This window comes from Marmota monax, unplaced genomic scaffold (assembly GCF_021218885.2).
Source record: "Marmota monax isolate L192 unplaced genomic scaffold, Marmota_monax_Labrador192_F-V1.1 WCK01_AAM20220418_F8-fsc00062, whole genome shotgun sequence".
Lineage (NCBI taxonomy): Eukaryota > Metazoa > Chordata > Mammalia > Rodentia > Sciuridae > Marmota > Marmota monax.
Genome location: NW_026695221.1, coordinates 9,255,256 through 9,267,816, shown reverse-complemented (window position 1 = coordinate 9,267,816; position 12,561 = coordinate 9,255,256). Strand labels below are relative to the sequence as shown.

General features: G+C 51.7%; 1 protein-coding gene across 6 annotated transcripts in view; it reads right to left on the bottom strand.

Moving 5' to 3' along the window:
* Kirrel3 (kirre like nephrin family adhesion molecule 3) overlaps window positions 1-12,561 on the bottom strand; it is a 555,957-nt gene that overhangs the window by 32,441 nt on the left and 510,955 nt on the right. For all 6 annotated transcript variants that reach the window (XM_046432698.2, XM_058575268.1, XM_046432699.2 and 3 more), the window contains exons 6-7: window positions 10,133-10,290; window positions 1,633-1,783 (exon numbers count right to left, since the gene is read on the bottom strand). In XM_046432698.2, coding sequence (XP_046288654.1) covers window positions 1,633-1,783; window positions 10,133-10,290 — 309 coding nt within the window. The remainder of the gene's footprint in view (window positions 1-1,632; window positions 1,784-10,132; window positions 10,291-12,561) is intronic.

The following is a 12,561-nucleotide window of genomic DNA, read 5'->3' as shown; positions in this document are numbered from 1 at the left end:
TGGTGGAGCTGTTCTGGCTGTCACACTGTCCAGCCCAAGAGCATCTTGCCTCCTCTCAGAGCTGGGCCTGTGCTCCAAACCCCAGTTCACTGGGACAGAAGCAGGTGGTGCTGAGAGCCAGGGCAGGACTAGGGCCAAGAAATGGAGGAACCTCAGGTGCAAAATTGAAGGAGGCCCTCCCTCTCAGGACCCACTCTGTACTTACACCATCAAGGGAGGCCTTCTTAAATTTTGTGCTCTAGGCACCTCCCTCTAGCTTCCTGCCTTAGGCTCAGCAAGAGCTCTGCTGCTCTCTACTCTCATTAATGAAGAGTAACTGGAAGAAGTAGCCCTGGGGTGTGAATTGTGGGGTCAAGGGGATTTTTAGTTGCTGGCAAGATAGTGAAGATAAGCCTTCCCAAGAACTCCACCATTCTCTCCAGGCATTGGGACCTTCCTGATGTTTATAACCATTTCTTTCTCTCTCTGGAATCTAAATGGGGTCAGGATGCTGGCAGTGAGGGAGGAACTTCTGCTCTCTGGATGCCAAGATAGGCTCTAGAAATCCTAAGGCACAGCTCTTGTGGACTCCACATCCCTGGGGAGCCACATGATGCTCAGAGTCAAGAACCCTTAGACAAGTCAGGGCTGTCAGGAAGTGTTGTAAAGCATTTCTTCAAAAATGAGTGAAGTGCTGAGGAGACCATGAATGCCACCCTACAACTCCAGCCATGTCACTCAGAGTCTATGACCAACTATGGCTAGGTCACCAGCATGTAGTGGCATTATGTTCCACGGCAGGGAGGGATCTGAGAGGGGAGAAGTCCACCTTTGAGGGATGATACTTTAAACCTACCCTATACTGGTCCTGTGAGAAAGGCCTTGTCGAGCTCGGGGGGCTTACAGGCACTTTAGGGGGATTTTTTAGGGGACATTTAGGGGTCTCCTTTAGGTGGCTTTTGGGATGTGATGCCGGTGGATCTTAACAGCATGTGATTGTTGATATCAACGGTAATAGCCATACCTGCTGAAGGCTGACTCAGAGTATAGAATTTGGGCTATCAGGGTGGGCTCTGGAAAGCTCAGGTGCCTGTCCCCCTCTGTGGCCTTGGGAAAATTAACCAACCTTTTGATGCCTCACTCTCCCCAGTTAGGGACCACAATCATATTTCCTCCAAGTGCTGTTGTAAGGACTAAAGGAGACAATGCATGTAAAGCATGAGCTGAATGAACACCCGTCCTTCTTCCTCTTCCTCTTATCCCCTTGACCAACCCTTGCATGAGAGCGGCTCTGTAGATCCTCTCCAGGGCACATGGCTATGACCCATTCTGGACCCTGAGTGCCTGTCAGCTCCCAGCATCTTGGCCTTGGCTCCCTTTCCAGCAGGCCAGTGGGGCCAGCTGCTGACAGTTTGTTGACGTGGATATATAATGTGAAAGTGACTCGAAGATGCCCTCTGCAGAGGACTCTCATCTGTGCTTCACATGACAATAAGAACAAGATAGTCCTTTGTGCCCATTCACACAAACTGGCCAATCCACAGAGCTGTCTGGCCCATCCTCTGCCTTCAGATGGCCCCAGCTGTGGGCAGGGGTACAAGATATTTCCCATCCCGGGCCTGGCCAGGCCAGGTGGGGCTGGTCAGTACTCACGCTGGATGTCGATGGTGACTGAAGTCTCCTTCCCCCCAGGGATGGCTTTGTTGGTGGCACGGCACACGATACTCTGTCCATTCTCTACATCACCAGGGGAGATGAAGAGGGTGCTGACGATGCTCTCACGCTTGCCATCTCGAAGCAGGGTCTGGAAGAGGAGGGGGAAAAGGGACAGAAGGCCCCATGTCACTGGGCTGTGTTGGCCTGGGTGGCTCAGGGCCCAGCTCAGAGAGGAGAAGAGAGAGCAGTGATGGAGTGTGTGGGTGTGTAGGTCAGCTCAGGAGACCAGGGTTTCAGTCTCTCTGCAGAGCTGGGGGTGAGGTTACTCTTGGTTCCCTGGCATGAGTGCTGGGGTGTGGAAGGAAAAAGCAACTAGAAATATTATTATCATGCGTGAAAATCGGCCTGGACTTGTAAGCTAAAAGCACAAAAGAAATCAGGCTGGGGCTAATGGAAATCAGGCTTCAAGTAGGTTTTATGTAGAAATGAACTGACATCTATTTTGCCTCTGGTGTCAGGGTGAGTCTTAGGTCTGTGCGAAAAGCAAGGAGGTAGTTTGCAATGGGCGGCTGCTTGTGGCCCCTGAAAGGTTGCGGTCTGCAGAAGGGGATGCGACTGGGGGCATGGAGGCAAGGACAGAGCAGGGTAGGGATGTAGGCAGAATCAATGCACATCCACTTTTAATTATTTCCCTTTTGTCTTTTCAAACCATTTCCCTTCCCTATCTCATTAGAGCCTCCACCAAATCATAGCAGGACAGATATCATTATTTTCCATCTGACTGGGGAGGAAACAGGTGAAATTAACAGAGGAGACAGGACTTGACTAAACTCATACTTTATGTTGGTAGTGACATAAAGATTAGGGTCGTGCAGTGGGTTGAACTGTATCCCCAAATTCATGTCTACCCAGAAACTTACACGATCCCATGTGGAAATAGGGCCTTGCAGATTAGTTAAGTACTTATTAATCTCTAAGGTTTGGAGATGAGATCCTCCTGGGTTTAGGGAGGGTCCTCCCTAAATCCAATGACTGTCCTTTTGAGAGGAGCAGATGACACAGAATCAGAGGCAACCATGTGAAGACAGAGGCAGAGATCGGAATGATGCTGCCACATGTAAGAGGAGCCGCCGGGGCTGGATGAGACAGACAGCCTTCTTCTCTAGATACTTGAAAGGCAGGACAGCCTGCCGCCACCTCAGATTTCTGACTTGTTGGCCTCCACAGCTGTGAGAGAACAAAGCACTGCTGTTTTAAGTACCAGAGTGTGGTGCTTTGTTATGGAAGCTCTTGGAAACCAAGACAAGTCCTAAAGCCATTGGTCCCCACTCTTCTGGGGCCATTGCTGTTTCCTACTGGATCAAAATGCCATTCTGTCCCTAGTTCTCTCATCAGGGCTGCTACCTTCTGCCCTCCCCTGTTCCCCTTTCTAGCTACCTTCCCATCAGTTTGGGGCCCATTAAGGGAGTCACATGCTGGGGAGGGTGTCTGGGTGGGAGGGTAGAAACTGGAGTCTGTTCATCTTTTGAAGACTTTCAGTCTCATCCTGGGAGGGACTTCACTTTGGAAGAGGTACTGGAAGCAGCCGTGCTTTGCCCCAGTTGGGGCCAGGGAATAGATGACTCTACTTCCTTAAAACCTCCCAAGAAATAACAATGGGGTTGCTTCTCATTCTCAAGAGCATTATCTTTATTTTGCAAGAGAAAACTGAGCAAGAGGAACTTACTGGGCAGAGTGTAGACTGGTATTTCAGAATGAGTGACCCCATCCAGCCTCCTGAGATGCCAGAGGTCAGTTCCTATAACTTGGGCCTTGCAGGTGGAAACAATTACTGATTCAGTACTCTGGAGGAGAATGGCTACTGAGGTAACTAGCAGAAATCTGTGGGCTGCTGGAATCTAGTCTCAGCTTGGGGTGATCCTTCTCAACACGGGGCAAAGCTTGTGACTTCTGGGACAAGGAGAACCTAGCCTGAGCCTCAGCCTAGATCAATGCATCACTGGGTATAGTGGTGCATTCCTGCAATCCCAGCAACTTGGGAGGCTGAGGCAGGAGGATCTCAAATTTGAGGCCTGCCTGGGTTAACCTATTGAGACCCTGATTTCAAAATTAAACAACAACAACAAAACAACACATCCTGCTTTGGGCCAAGCCAGACTATGACATTCTAGGGAGAGCCACAGGGCACTAGCTCTGGACTTTCTCCTATACTGCACACCAGCCAGGCCTTGGTGGCCTGAGGACTCAGCACTTTCTTTACTGGGAGGCACTGGTCCTGGGCACAGGGACCAGAGGAGAAGGATGTGGCCAGTCCTAGCAGACAAAGGGATCAGGCCAAACAGCCCACAGGGCCAGAGTCTTCAGGTCAGCCTCTGAGCCAGGGTGCTTGACTGAGGTCCAAAAAATATCTGGAGGGCATATAATTTATCCCCCAGCTAGAGCCAGCACCACAGCACCAGGCTGGCTTGGGGCTGTTCAGCAAACCTCACTGTGACTATAAATAGCTAAGTGATAATAAGAACAATTTCCTGGATGAGAATAAGACCTGGGGGTGGGGTGAGGGGAGGAGCGGAGGAGGGGACTGCATTGTTCTTCTCACCTCCTTTCTTCTGAGGTGCTAACAAGGGATATTTATATAACTTTGACTCTGCCTGGGGACCCCCACCTCCAGTTGCTGGACTCTGGGCATGGTGGCAGGGAGCCTGTGTGTGGGTGCCAGTGGGAGGGGGCAGGGAGGCTGGGCTCTAATTAGGTCCTCTGACTGCTTCCCCTCCTCTCCAGCCCAGCTGCTCCTCTGCCTGGGAATGATGATTAATGACATATTTACTGTGTCCGGGCGTGTGCTTTCTGGGAAATACAAATTCTGGTTCAAGTTGTTTGTTTCACCTAATTAGAGAAAAAGGGAGATGTGTTCATTAAACAAAGGAGAAGGCAAGGAGAAGGCGAGCCCCCAGGCTACCCGATCTGTACCCGGGTTTTCTCCTTGCCTCTTTTCTTCTTGATCTTTTCACCTCTCCTGTCTTCTTTCTTTTCTTTTGCTTCATTTCTCTTTTATAAATCTCCCCTGATTGGCACTTTTCTCATATGCAAATGAAGCCTTGGGACTTGGTGGCCTTGAAGGTATCTTGCAGGTGGAACATTCTATCATTTGCTGATTCTCCTCACAGCCCACTCTCCCGCCCCTTCTAGCCCTGTGCCCCTCGCCTCCCCCTCCTTAATCTCTTCCCCTCACTGAACTTGCTCTGGGGATACACCTCAGACACTGAGCCCCCCCACCTTGGACTTCAGAAACCTCCACTAGCATGCAAATCACCCAGGGGTGGGGGCGAATTATTAATTGCAAGTCACTAGCTTCTGGGGCCACAGCTTCCCTCCAAGACCTCCCTCCAGCTCCATGGGTGCTAATGTGCTGCCAGTCTCCAGCCTCCTAGCTGCCCTGGCTGATTCATGTGACTGTGATGGCAATTCCTGGGGGGTCCATGTGCATGCATAAATATGGACCCTGGCTGGCGCATGTGCAGCATACACACCATGCAGAACATATATCATGTGCCCAGAAATGAGCATGCCAGGGTATATTTCTTCAGGGCTGGGTTTCTGTCCTTCACCTGTCTGCCTACATGTACCTGTGCACCCACCCTCCCACTGATCCCTGAGGTCACCCAGGAGACATTTATCTCTCTGGTTTCCCAGTAGTGATCTGGGAGGCTGGACTGTGGGGGCAGATTAATACCCTTGGGGCAGTTGCCTAGTGTGGGTGGCAGTGGCTGCTTTGCTCCTTCCAAAGCCACCAGGCCTCCCAGTGGGCAGTGGAGAGCAGGCTGAGCCCTCAGATATGGGCAGCCTGGAGGAAATGCAGTGTGTGGGTGTCCCAACCCTGGTACTAAATCTGGGCTGCTCATTGATATGCAAACTGCCTGGAGAGGCCCTGAGCAGGCCTGATTGCCTGGCAACAGGGCCTCCTCTATTCTCCCTCCCCACTCACCTCCCCCACCTGCTGTGTCCCTTTTTTTTTTTTTTTTAATCACCCTCTGCTTTCCCTGGTTATGGCTGCTTGGGGATCCATGTGGGCCCATTGTCACTTGGACTGTATGTATGGGTAAGGTATAGCACTGCACAGGGCCATTTGCCCCAGACCCTGCATCCAGCCTTGTGCCCTAGAGCCAGAAGGGATGCTCTTCACAGAAGAGGCTAGGACAAGTGGCTGCCACATGACTCAGGTGTGCTAGAGGCTCTAGGCCTTAAGCTGGACAGATGGGAAACAGGGTGATGGGGTGACAGATGGCGAGGGTTGCTTAATGGAGAGTGAGAGGCCTGGGGGCTGCGAGTCTTCACCCCTTTTCTGAGCAGCTTAAGCTTGGGGCCAATGGAGGCCAGTGGTGGGCGGGCGAGTGGCCTCTGGGGACAAGCAGGAGGCTTGAAGCTGGAGGAAACAGAGGTAGCACTGGAAGATGGTACCTCAGGTCAAGTGGCTCTCCAGCCTGGCTGGTCCTTACACCAGGGTCAAGGCCTAGTCCTCTACCTGGATAATAGCAGGTAGGGCGGGAAGCTAACTCCCAGGGAATGGGGGAGGTTTCCCTCCGGACTTAGCCCATTCTCTTCCTTCCTTTTCCATCGTCTGTTCTTCCTCTAGGATTGTGGATTTGCTGGCTTTCCACATGAAGGTCATGTGACCTCCATTCTCATATCAGGCCCTGAGAAGCAGGAGGAAAAAGGAAGGAGCCTGGCTGTCCCACATGCCTGGGATTAGGTGTCTTGGAAGAGACATGGAGGGTGCCAAAGCCACTGCCCAGACATGCAGCCTGTCCCATCCCCAGACCACACAGGAGAAGCATCCACCAGCCTGGGTTGGTTAAAGGGCCAGAGGACCTTCTTTTTCCAGGCCTCCTCCTGGGAAAGGGCTTAGTGTCCTGCAGGGATGAGGCCCTTCCTTCCTCTGCTGGTCACATGGTGGAAGAGCAGAATTGACTAGCAATCTGGGGACTTTGAAACCAGGACCGGTTTTTATGAAAACGAAGCCAATATGATAGCTATGATTTTTACAATTGTCTGATCTCTGGAGCTGGGGAGCTGAGGTTGGGGCATGCAGGCTCTGGGGGAAGGGAGCCCATAATAATACAAATATTTATAGAGCCCTTACTCCTTGCCATGCTCTTTACAAGGTCTTCTCAATGCATATTTCAAATCCCTCGGCAACATTAACATGTGTTTGTGATTAATATCATTCCATTTTCAGTTGAAGAAACTGAGGCAGAAAGCTTAATATGTGATGGAGCTCAGGTTTGAAACCGGGTTTGTAGGACCCTGTGGCCCACTGTACTCTGACACTCTGACACTGACACAGCATCTAGGGAATGCAGGTGTCCAGGTGGATCCCAGGGCCTGTGAGAATCCCGTGAAGGACAGGTGATAGTCTCACAAGCTGGGCTTAATGCTAACTTACTCTGCCAGGTGATTCTTGTTCAATCCTTAAAACCATTCTTTGACATGGGATGGGTGGTGTTGTTGCATCTATGGTACAGACAAGGACACTGAGGCACAGGGAGGATAGAAGGTGACAGAGTCTGGATTCAAGTTCAGACCACCCAGCTCCTGTGCCCACAGGCTTTACAATGACCCATGCAATAAAGCTAAGGGCTTCAGACTGGAGAGCTGCCAGCTGCCCTGAGGGATCTTTTCTGTGGACCTTTGAGCCTGCTTTCTTTGTGTGTACTTGTGCCTCTCTCTCTCTCTCTCTCTCTCTCTCTCTCTCTCTCTCTCTCTCCTCTCCCTCCTCTCTCTCCTCTCTCTCTCTCATCCTTTGATCCCCCAGCCCCTCCTCTGGAGCTGCTCTGCCTTTGGAAATCAGACATAGTGTTTGGCCTATGATAATGGACCTTGAAGTCTGGAAGGCTCTGGGAGGGAAGAGAGCCAGGTGTTGCAGGGGAAGAGTGGGAGGGCACTCTGATAGTCCCTAAAGCCCACACCACATGACCCCTGCTGTACTCTCTGCCTCTCTCAGCTTGCTCTAAGTTATAGATCTGCAGCTTGCCAGAACTGGAGCACCTTTCCAGGGTGTCTGATCCAACCCTTCATTTTGTAGATGAGGAACTGGAGCCCAGGGAGTGAGTTTCCTGAGGTTGCAGTGCAGGGAGTGAACCTGGCCCTGCTGCCTCCTGTGGCTTTCTGTGGCCACCTGCTGCCATTCCCTTCCTGGGATTCTGCACAGAGGTGGGCTGGGGCTGGGCTTCATGACCACATGAAGAGATTGTGTAGGACACAAACCCTGGGAGGGCCAGGCTGGCCCAGCCTCAGGGAGGGACTGAACCGGCACCCACACTGGAAGGAACACCCCCTCCAACCCACCCCCTCCTTCTCTGGATGATCTATTCCCCGTGTCATATTTCTGTATTTCATAATATAATAGGGTGGCTCCAGCCCAGGATGCGAACAGAGGATTTATCTCCCAAGAGGCAGCTTTCCCCTATGGACTTGTGCCCGGGAGAAGGCATTGGTCCTAGGATCTGGCTGCCGGCTCTGAGTGGCAGCCAAGCTTTGATCAGCAGCCCTGGCATGAACCTTTGGCAGGGTGGTCAGTTTTGGATGGGAAGGACACATTCTCAGAGGAGGGACAGCCTTGCTTCATATCCTCTGCTGATGGCAAAAGCCTTTCTTCTCTTTCCAGGATCCATGAAGAGGAGCCAGGGGTGGGCTGGGGCTGGGGAGCAAGCCGAGCACCTCCCCACTCTCTGAGGCTGTGGAGGAGAGCACTGGGGTTCTGAGAGCTTCAGAGGCCAAGGACCCTGACACAACTTTTGGGTGGGCTTGTGGGGTGGCTGCCCATCTGTTGGAGGGTATCGGGGAAGAACCCAGGAAAGAGACAGGCCTGAGTGTCAGGAGACTGTGGCTTCATCCTGATGCTGGCCATTGGACAGTTAAGAAGAGGACATAATTCCTTGCAATTTTCTGTCCCTAGAAAGAAAAGCTTAGATCCCCATCCTTTAAGGTCCCTTCATCCGAAAGGTTCCATGTATATTATGCCTATAAGAGAATCTATGCAGTCTCCTGGAGGGAAGTTTGGATGGGGCTGTTTGAAAAGTACTTAGGATTTTGTATTTATTCAGGTATAGTGAGGTCAACAGAAGAGGAGGTCACTGCCATTGAATAGAAAGTTTATTACTCACAGTTCCCCAGAGGAGGGGGCATGTCATGCCACAACATGCCAGGTAGGGTCACATGGGGGAAGAAGCAGGGTCATTCAGGGGCGGAGGGAGGGAGGGGAGCTGAGCCTGGTCTTGGCTTGTGTGGGAAGGAATGGGTGGGGCAGGGTTAGGCAGGCAGCAGAGCAGGTTTAGGTTTGGACAACTTGAATAACTTCAGTGGGTCTGGGCTACACTTGATACCCAAACAAAATCAAATCTTGAGTACTTTATAAAAACTAGCTCCCACTGGTTTTTAAAAATAGCTCCTGAGTCAGGAATCTTGGACAGGGCAGAACCTCTTTACCTGGCAGCCCTGGGATAGGGATATGATCCTGCCATGTGTGACAATGTTTTGACAGTTTGGGGCCCTAGGATTAGCTAACTCACTAACAACTTCCTTTGATATGCAGATCAGCCAAACCCGAGTCTAGGATGCCCAGTTGTCTAGGATGCCCAGTTAAATTTGAATTTCAGATAAACAGTGCATTATTTTTCAGCATAATCATCAGTCATTAATACATTCCATGCAATACTTATTTGGGACATAATTATAACTAAAATTTTACTTATTGTTTTTCTGAAATTGAAATTAAATTAGGCATTTTTTTTTCTGAGTCCATTTAGGCTACTGTAGCTGAATACCATAAACTAGGTGACTTGTAAACCACAGAATCTTATTTCTGACAGTTCTGTAGGCTGGGGAGTCTAAGACAAAGGTAATTCAGAGTAGGGAGAGGGCCAGACATCTGGTTCCTGTATGGTAGTTTTCTCACTCTGACCTCACATGGTGGAAAGGACAAGAGGTACCCCTTGGGCCTCTTGTGAGGGCACCAATCGTATTCAAAAGGACCCCACTGTTGTGACCTAGCCACTTCTGAAAGGTCCCCCTTCCTAAGTCATCCCTTAGGGGTAGGAATTAAACCTATGGGCTTTGCAAGGACAGCCTGGCAGCCCTAGACCCTGGTCACTTCTGTCCATGAGTCTCCTCTTCTGACCATACCCTACTGTAGGGTTTTCACCTTGTCCAACAATTGCTTTAGGAAAGAGAGAGAGAGACAGAGAGACAGACTAGTGGCTGGGAGGTGGGGGTGGGGTGGGGTGGGGGGGACATGGCGTGAGAGAGAGAAAGAAGCAGAGTAAGACAGAAAACATGCAGAGAGAGATAAGGAGGGAGGGAGAGAGCGAGAGAGAGAGAGAGAGAGAGAGAGAGAGAGAGAGAGAGCGAGCGAGAGCGAGAGCGAGCTAGCTGCAGAGAGACAGGGAGAGCTGTCCTCTCTGCCTCTGAGCCCTCCCTGTCCTTCCCCGCCCTGGCTCACCTTGGAGTAGGTGGCCCCGTTGATGACTTCTCCCTTTCGCAGCCAGATGATGGAGGCGGCAGGCTTGGCGTTGTCTGCATGGCAGGTGAGGTTGAGGGGGTCCCCTGCCCGCAGGCTGATCACAGGCCCCCCTAGGATCACGGGGTCATCAGGTGGCACTGTGGAAAGAGGAGCAGAGAAGTTAGGCTGGGGGCAGCCCCTTCCTCCTTCCCTCGGGGTAGCTGGCTGGGTGAGTCCTGTGGGGAAGATGAGAAACAATGATTAACCAAATCATCAACAAAATCCCATGGATTATGACAATAGCTGCACCAACAGCAGTCGTTCCTGACACATGCATATCTGCAGAGGACATGTCAGTTTATCGTCTGGTCCATGATGAGCACATGAAGGGACGTGGCAGGTGTCCTCCTTAGTCTTTTAGATTTGGAAGCAGAATGGTGTGGCCCAGACATATCTATGGTTTCTTTTTTTTTAACTTTTTTTTTTTTTTTAAAAAAAACCAGAGTGCTATCCCACCTGTCTCTGATTTAGTCTTCACAACAGTCTTTCAAAGCAAACACTATTATCCCAATTACACAGATCCAGGAACCAAGGCTCAGCAGGATTAAGCGACTTGGTCAAGATCACACAGCAAATGCCAATACCTGGCAGAGCCAGGGCTGGAAGCTATGCCCGTACCCCTGGAGTTCAGGCTGGTCCCTTCCCTAGCAAGGGACAGGTGACAAGGTAATGCTTCAGGGTGGGGGCAGCTCTCCAAGGCACTATGCAACCCTGGCATTGGCTGAGCATCCCCAGGGTCAGAATGAGTCTCTCCTGCCCTGAATTTTCCACTGTTCATGATTGGTGACTGGGTTGGTAGCATGATTGGAGACTGGAGGTCCCCACCAAGGGATCCAGAATGCCAGGAGAAGAAGAGCACTGCAGTGCCCCACTGTGAAGAGTCCCTGTGCTCAACTGACATTTGCTAACTCTGGTGAGTCACACCTTTGGTCTCATGATCATTATGGGCTATAGGATGAGCAGTTTTGATGGTGGACCATTTTATCATTTAGAGAAGAGGCCCAGAGAAGTCAAGTGACTTGTCTAAAGACACAGAGCCTCCTTCACTGTGCTCATGGACACACTGAGGGTCTCAGGACTCTGTTTCTCCCTGGACAAGACACAGAAAGGGGAGGGCTCATTGGAGACCACCTAAAGCCACTGTTTCTTGAGGAACCTCTCTCCCTTCCACTTGGAGGACTGGGTCAGTTGGCTCTGGAGTGTAGGAGGGGCTCAGGGTCTCCCCTGACACAATAGAGGTGTGAGCTGTGTGTGTGCTCAGTGAATGAAGGGGTAAGTGGATGACTGGGGCTTGGGGACCTGGCACAAAGGATCTTCCTGTTCAGTTGTTAGAGGAAGGCCGTCCTTCCACCTGGAGTCTGAGAGAGTCTGTGCTTGTGGCTGTGGGTCTGGGAGTTCTCCATGGGGGACTGTGTTTTCCAGCATCAGTCCTCAGGGTGGCTCCCAGAGTTTGCCCACCTGCCGTGTCTTCTGGGGGCATCTCCCTGCCAGCCACCAGCTATTGGTTCTTCTTTTCGTCTACTCTGGCTTCTCTAAAACCTCTGGGAGGGCTCCACATGGGGCCAGATCAGTATCCAAAGCATCAAACCTTTAGGCTGGTTGTTCACCCGCTCCCTGCCCGGCCTTGGAAGAGGACTGACCTGGCATTAACAACCCAGCAGTGCCACTTCTTGAGGAAACCAACCCCCAAGGGCTCCCAAGACGGGACCACTGATCCCCTGGCTGCCAGCCCAGGACTGCAGGGATCCTGGCCTGGGAAGGAAGTCAGCCTAGTCCAGTGCTGCCTGGCCTGGGTTCTAAGCCAGACCTCCCCAGGGGAGCCTGGAGCTGCCAGGTTCAGAGGAAGCAGGCGGGTTTGGGCAGGACACAGCCCATGTTCGCCCACCCCAAACCTCTCATTAGCCCCCAAGGACTCCTTAGTGTGGGCGTGGCCGCCGAGCAGCCAGGAGGCTAATGAGGGCTTTCCATCAATGGCTGTGGACTAGCTGCCCAGCAGAAGGACTTCATCTGCCTGCGATGGGGTGGGTCCTTCCAGCAGGGAGAGCTGGGACTTGGAGAAGAATCCAGCCCTCATCCTGCACAAGGCCAGGGCCACTGCCCTTTCTATCTGTGATGGCAGCACCCTGCCTCCACTGGACACCCTCAAGGAAGAGTCACACCTGAGCTGCTGGGGGCCAGGGAAGAGCCACTTGGAGCTTCTGGAACAGAATGAACTGGCCCAGCCTCGTCTCCTCAGCCTCCCCAGTGATGAACCAAGGGATATGGATTTCAGGAAGATGTCAGGAAGGCTGGCTCCTCCCTGTGTTAGTTTTCTATAAGTATAAAATGTGAAGGTTCAACAGAGGACGTGGGAAGTTCTCTCCAGCATC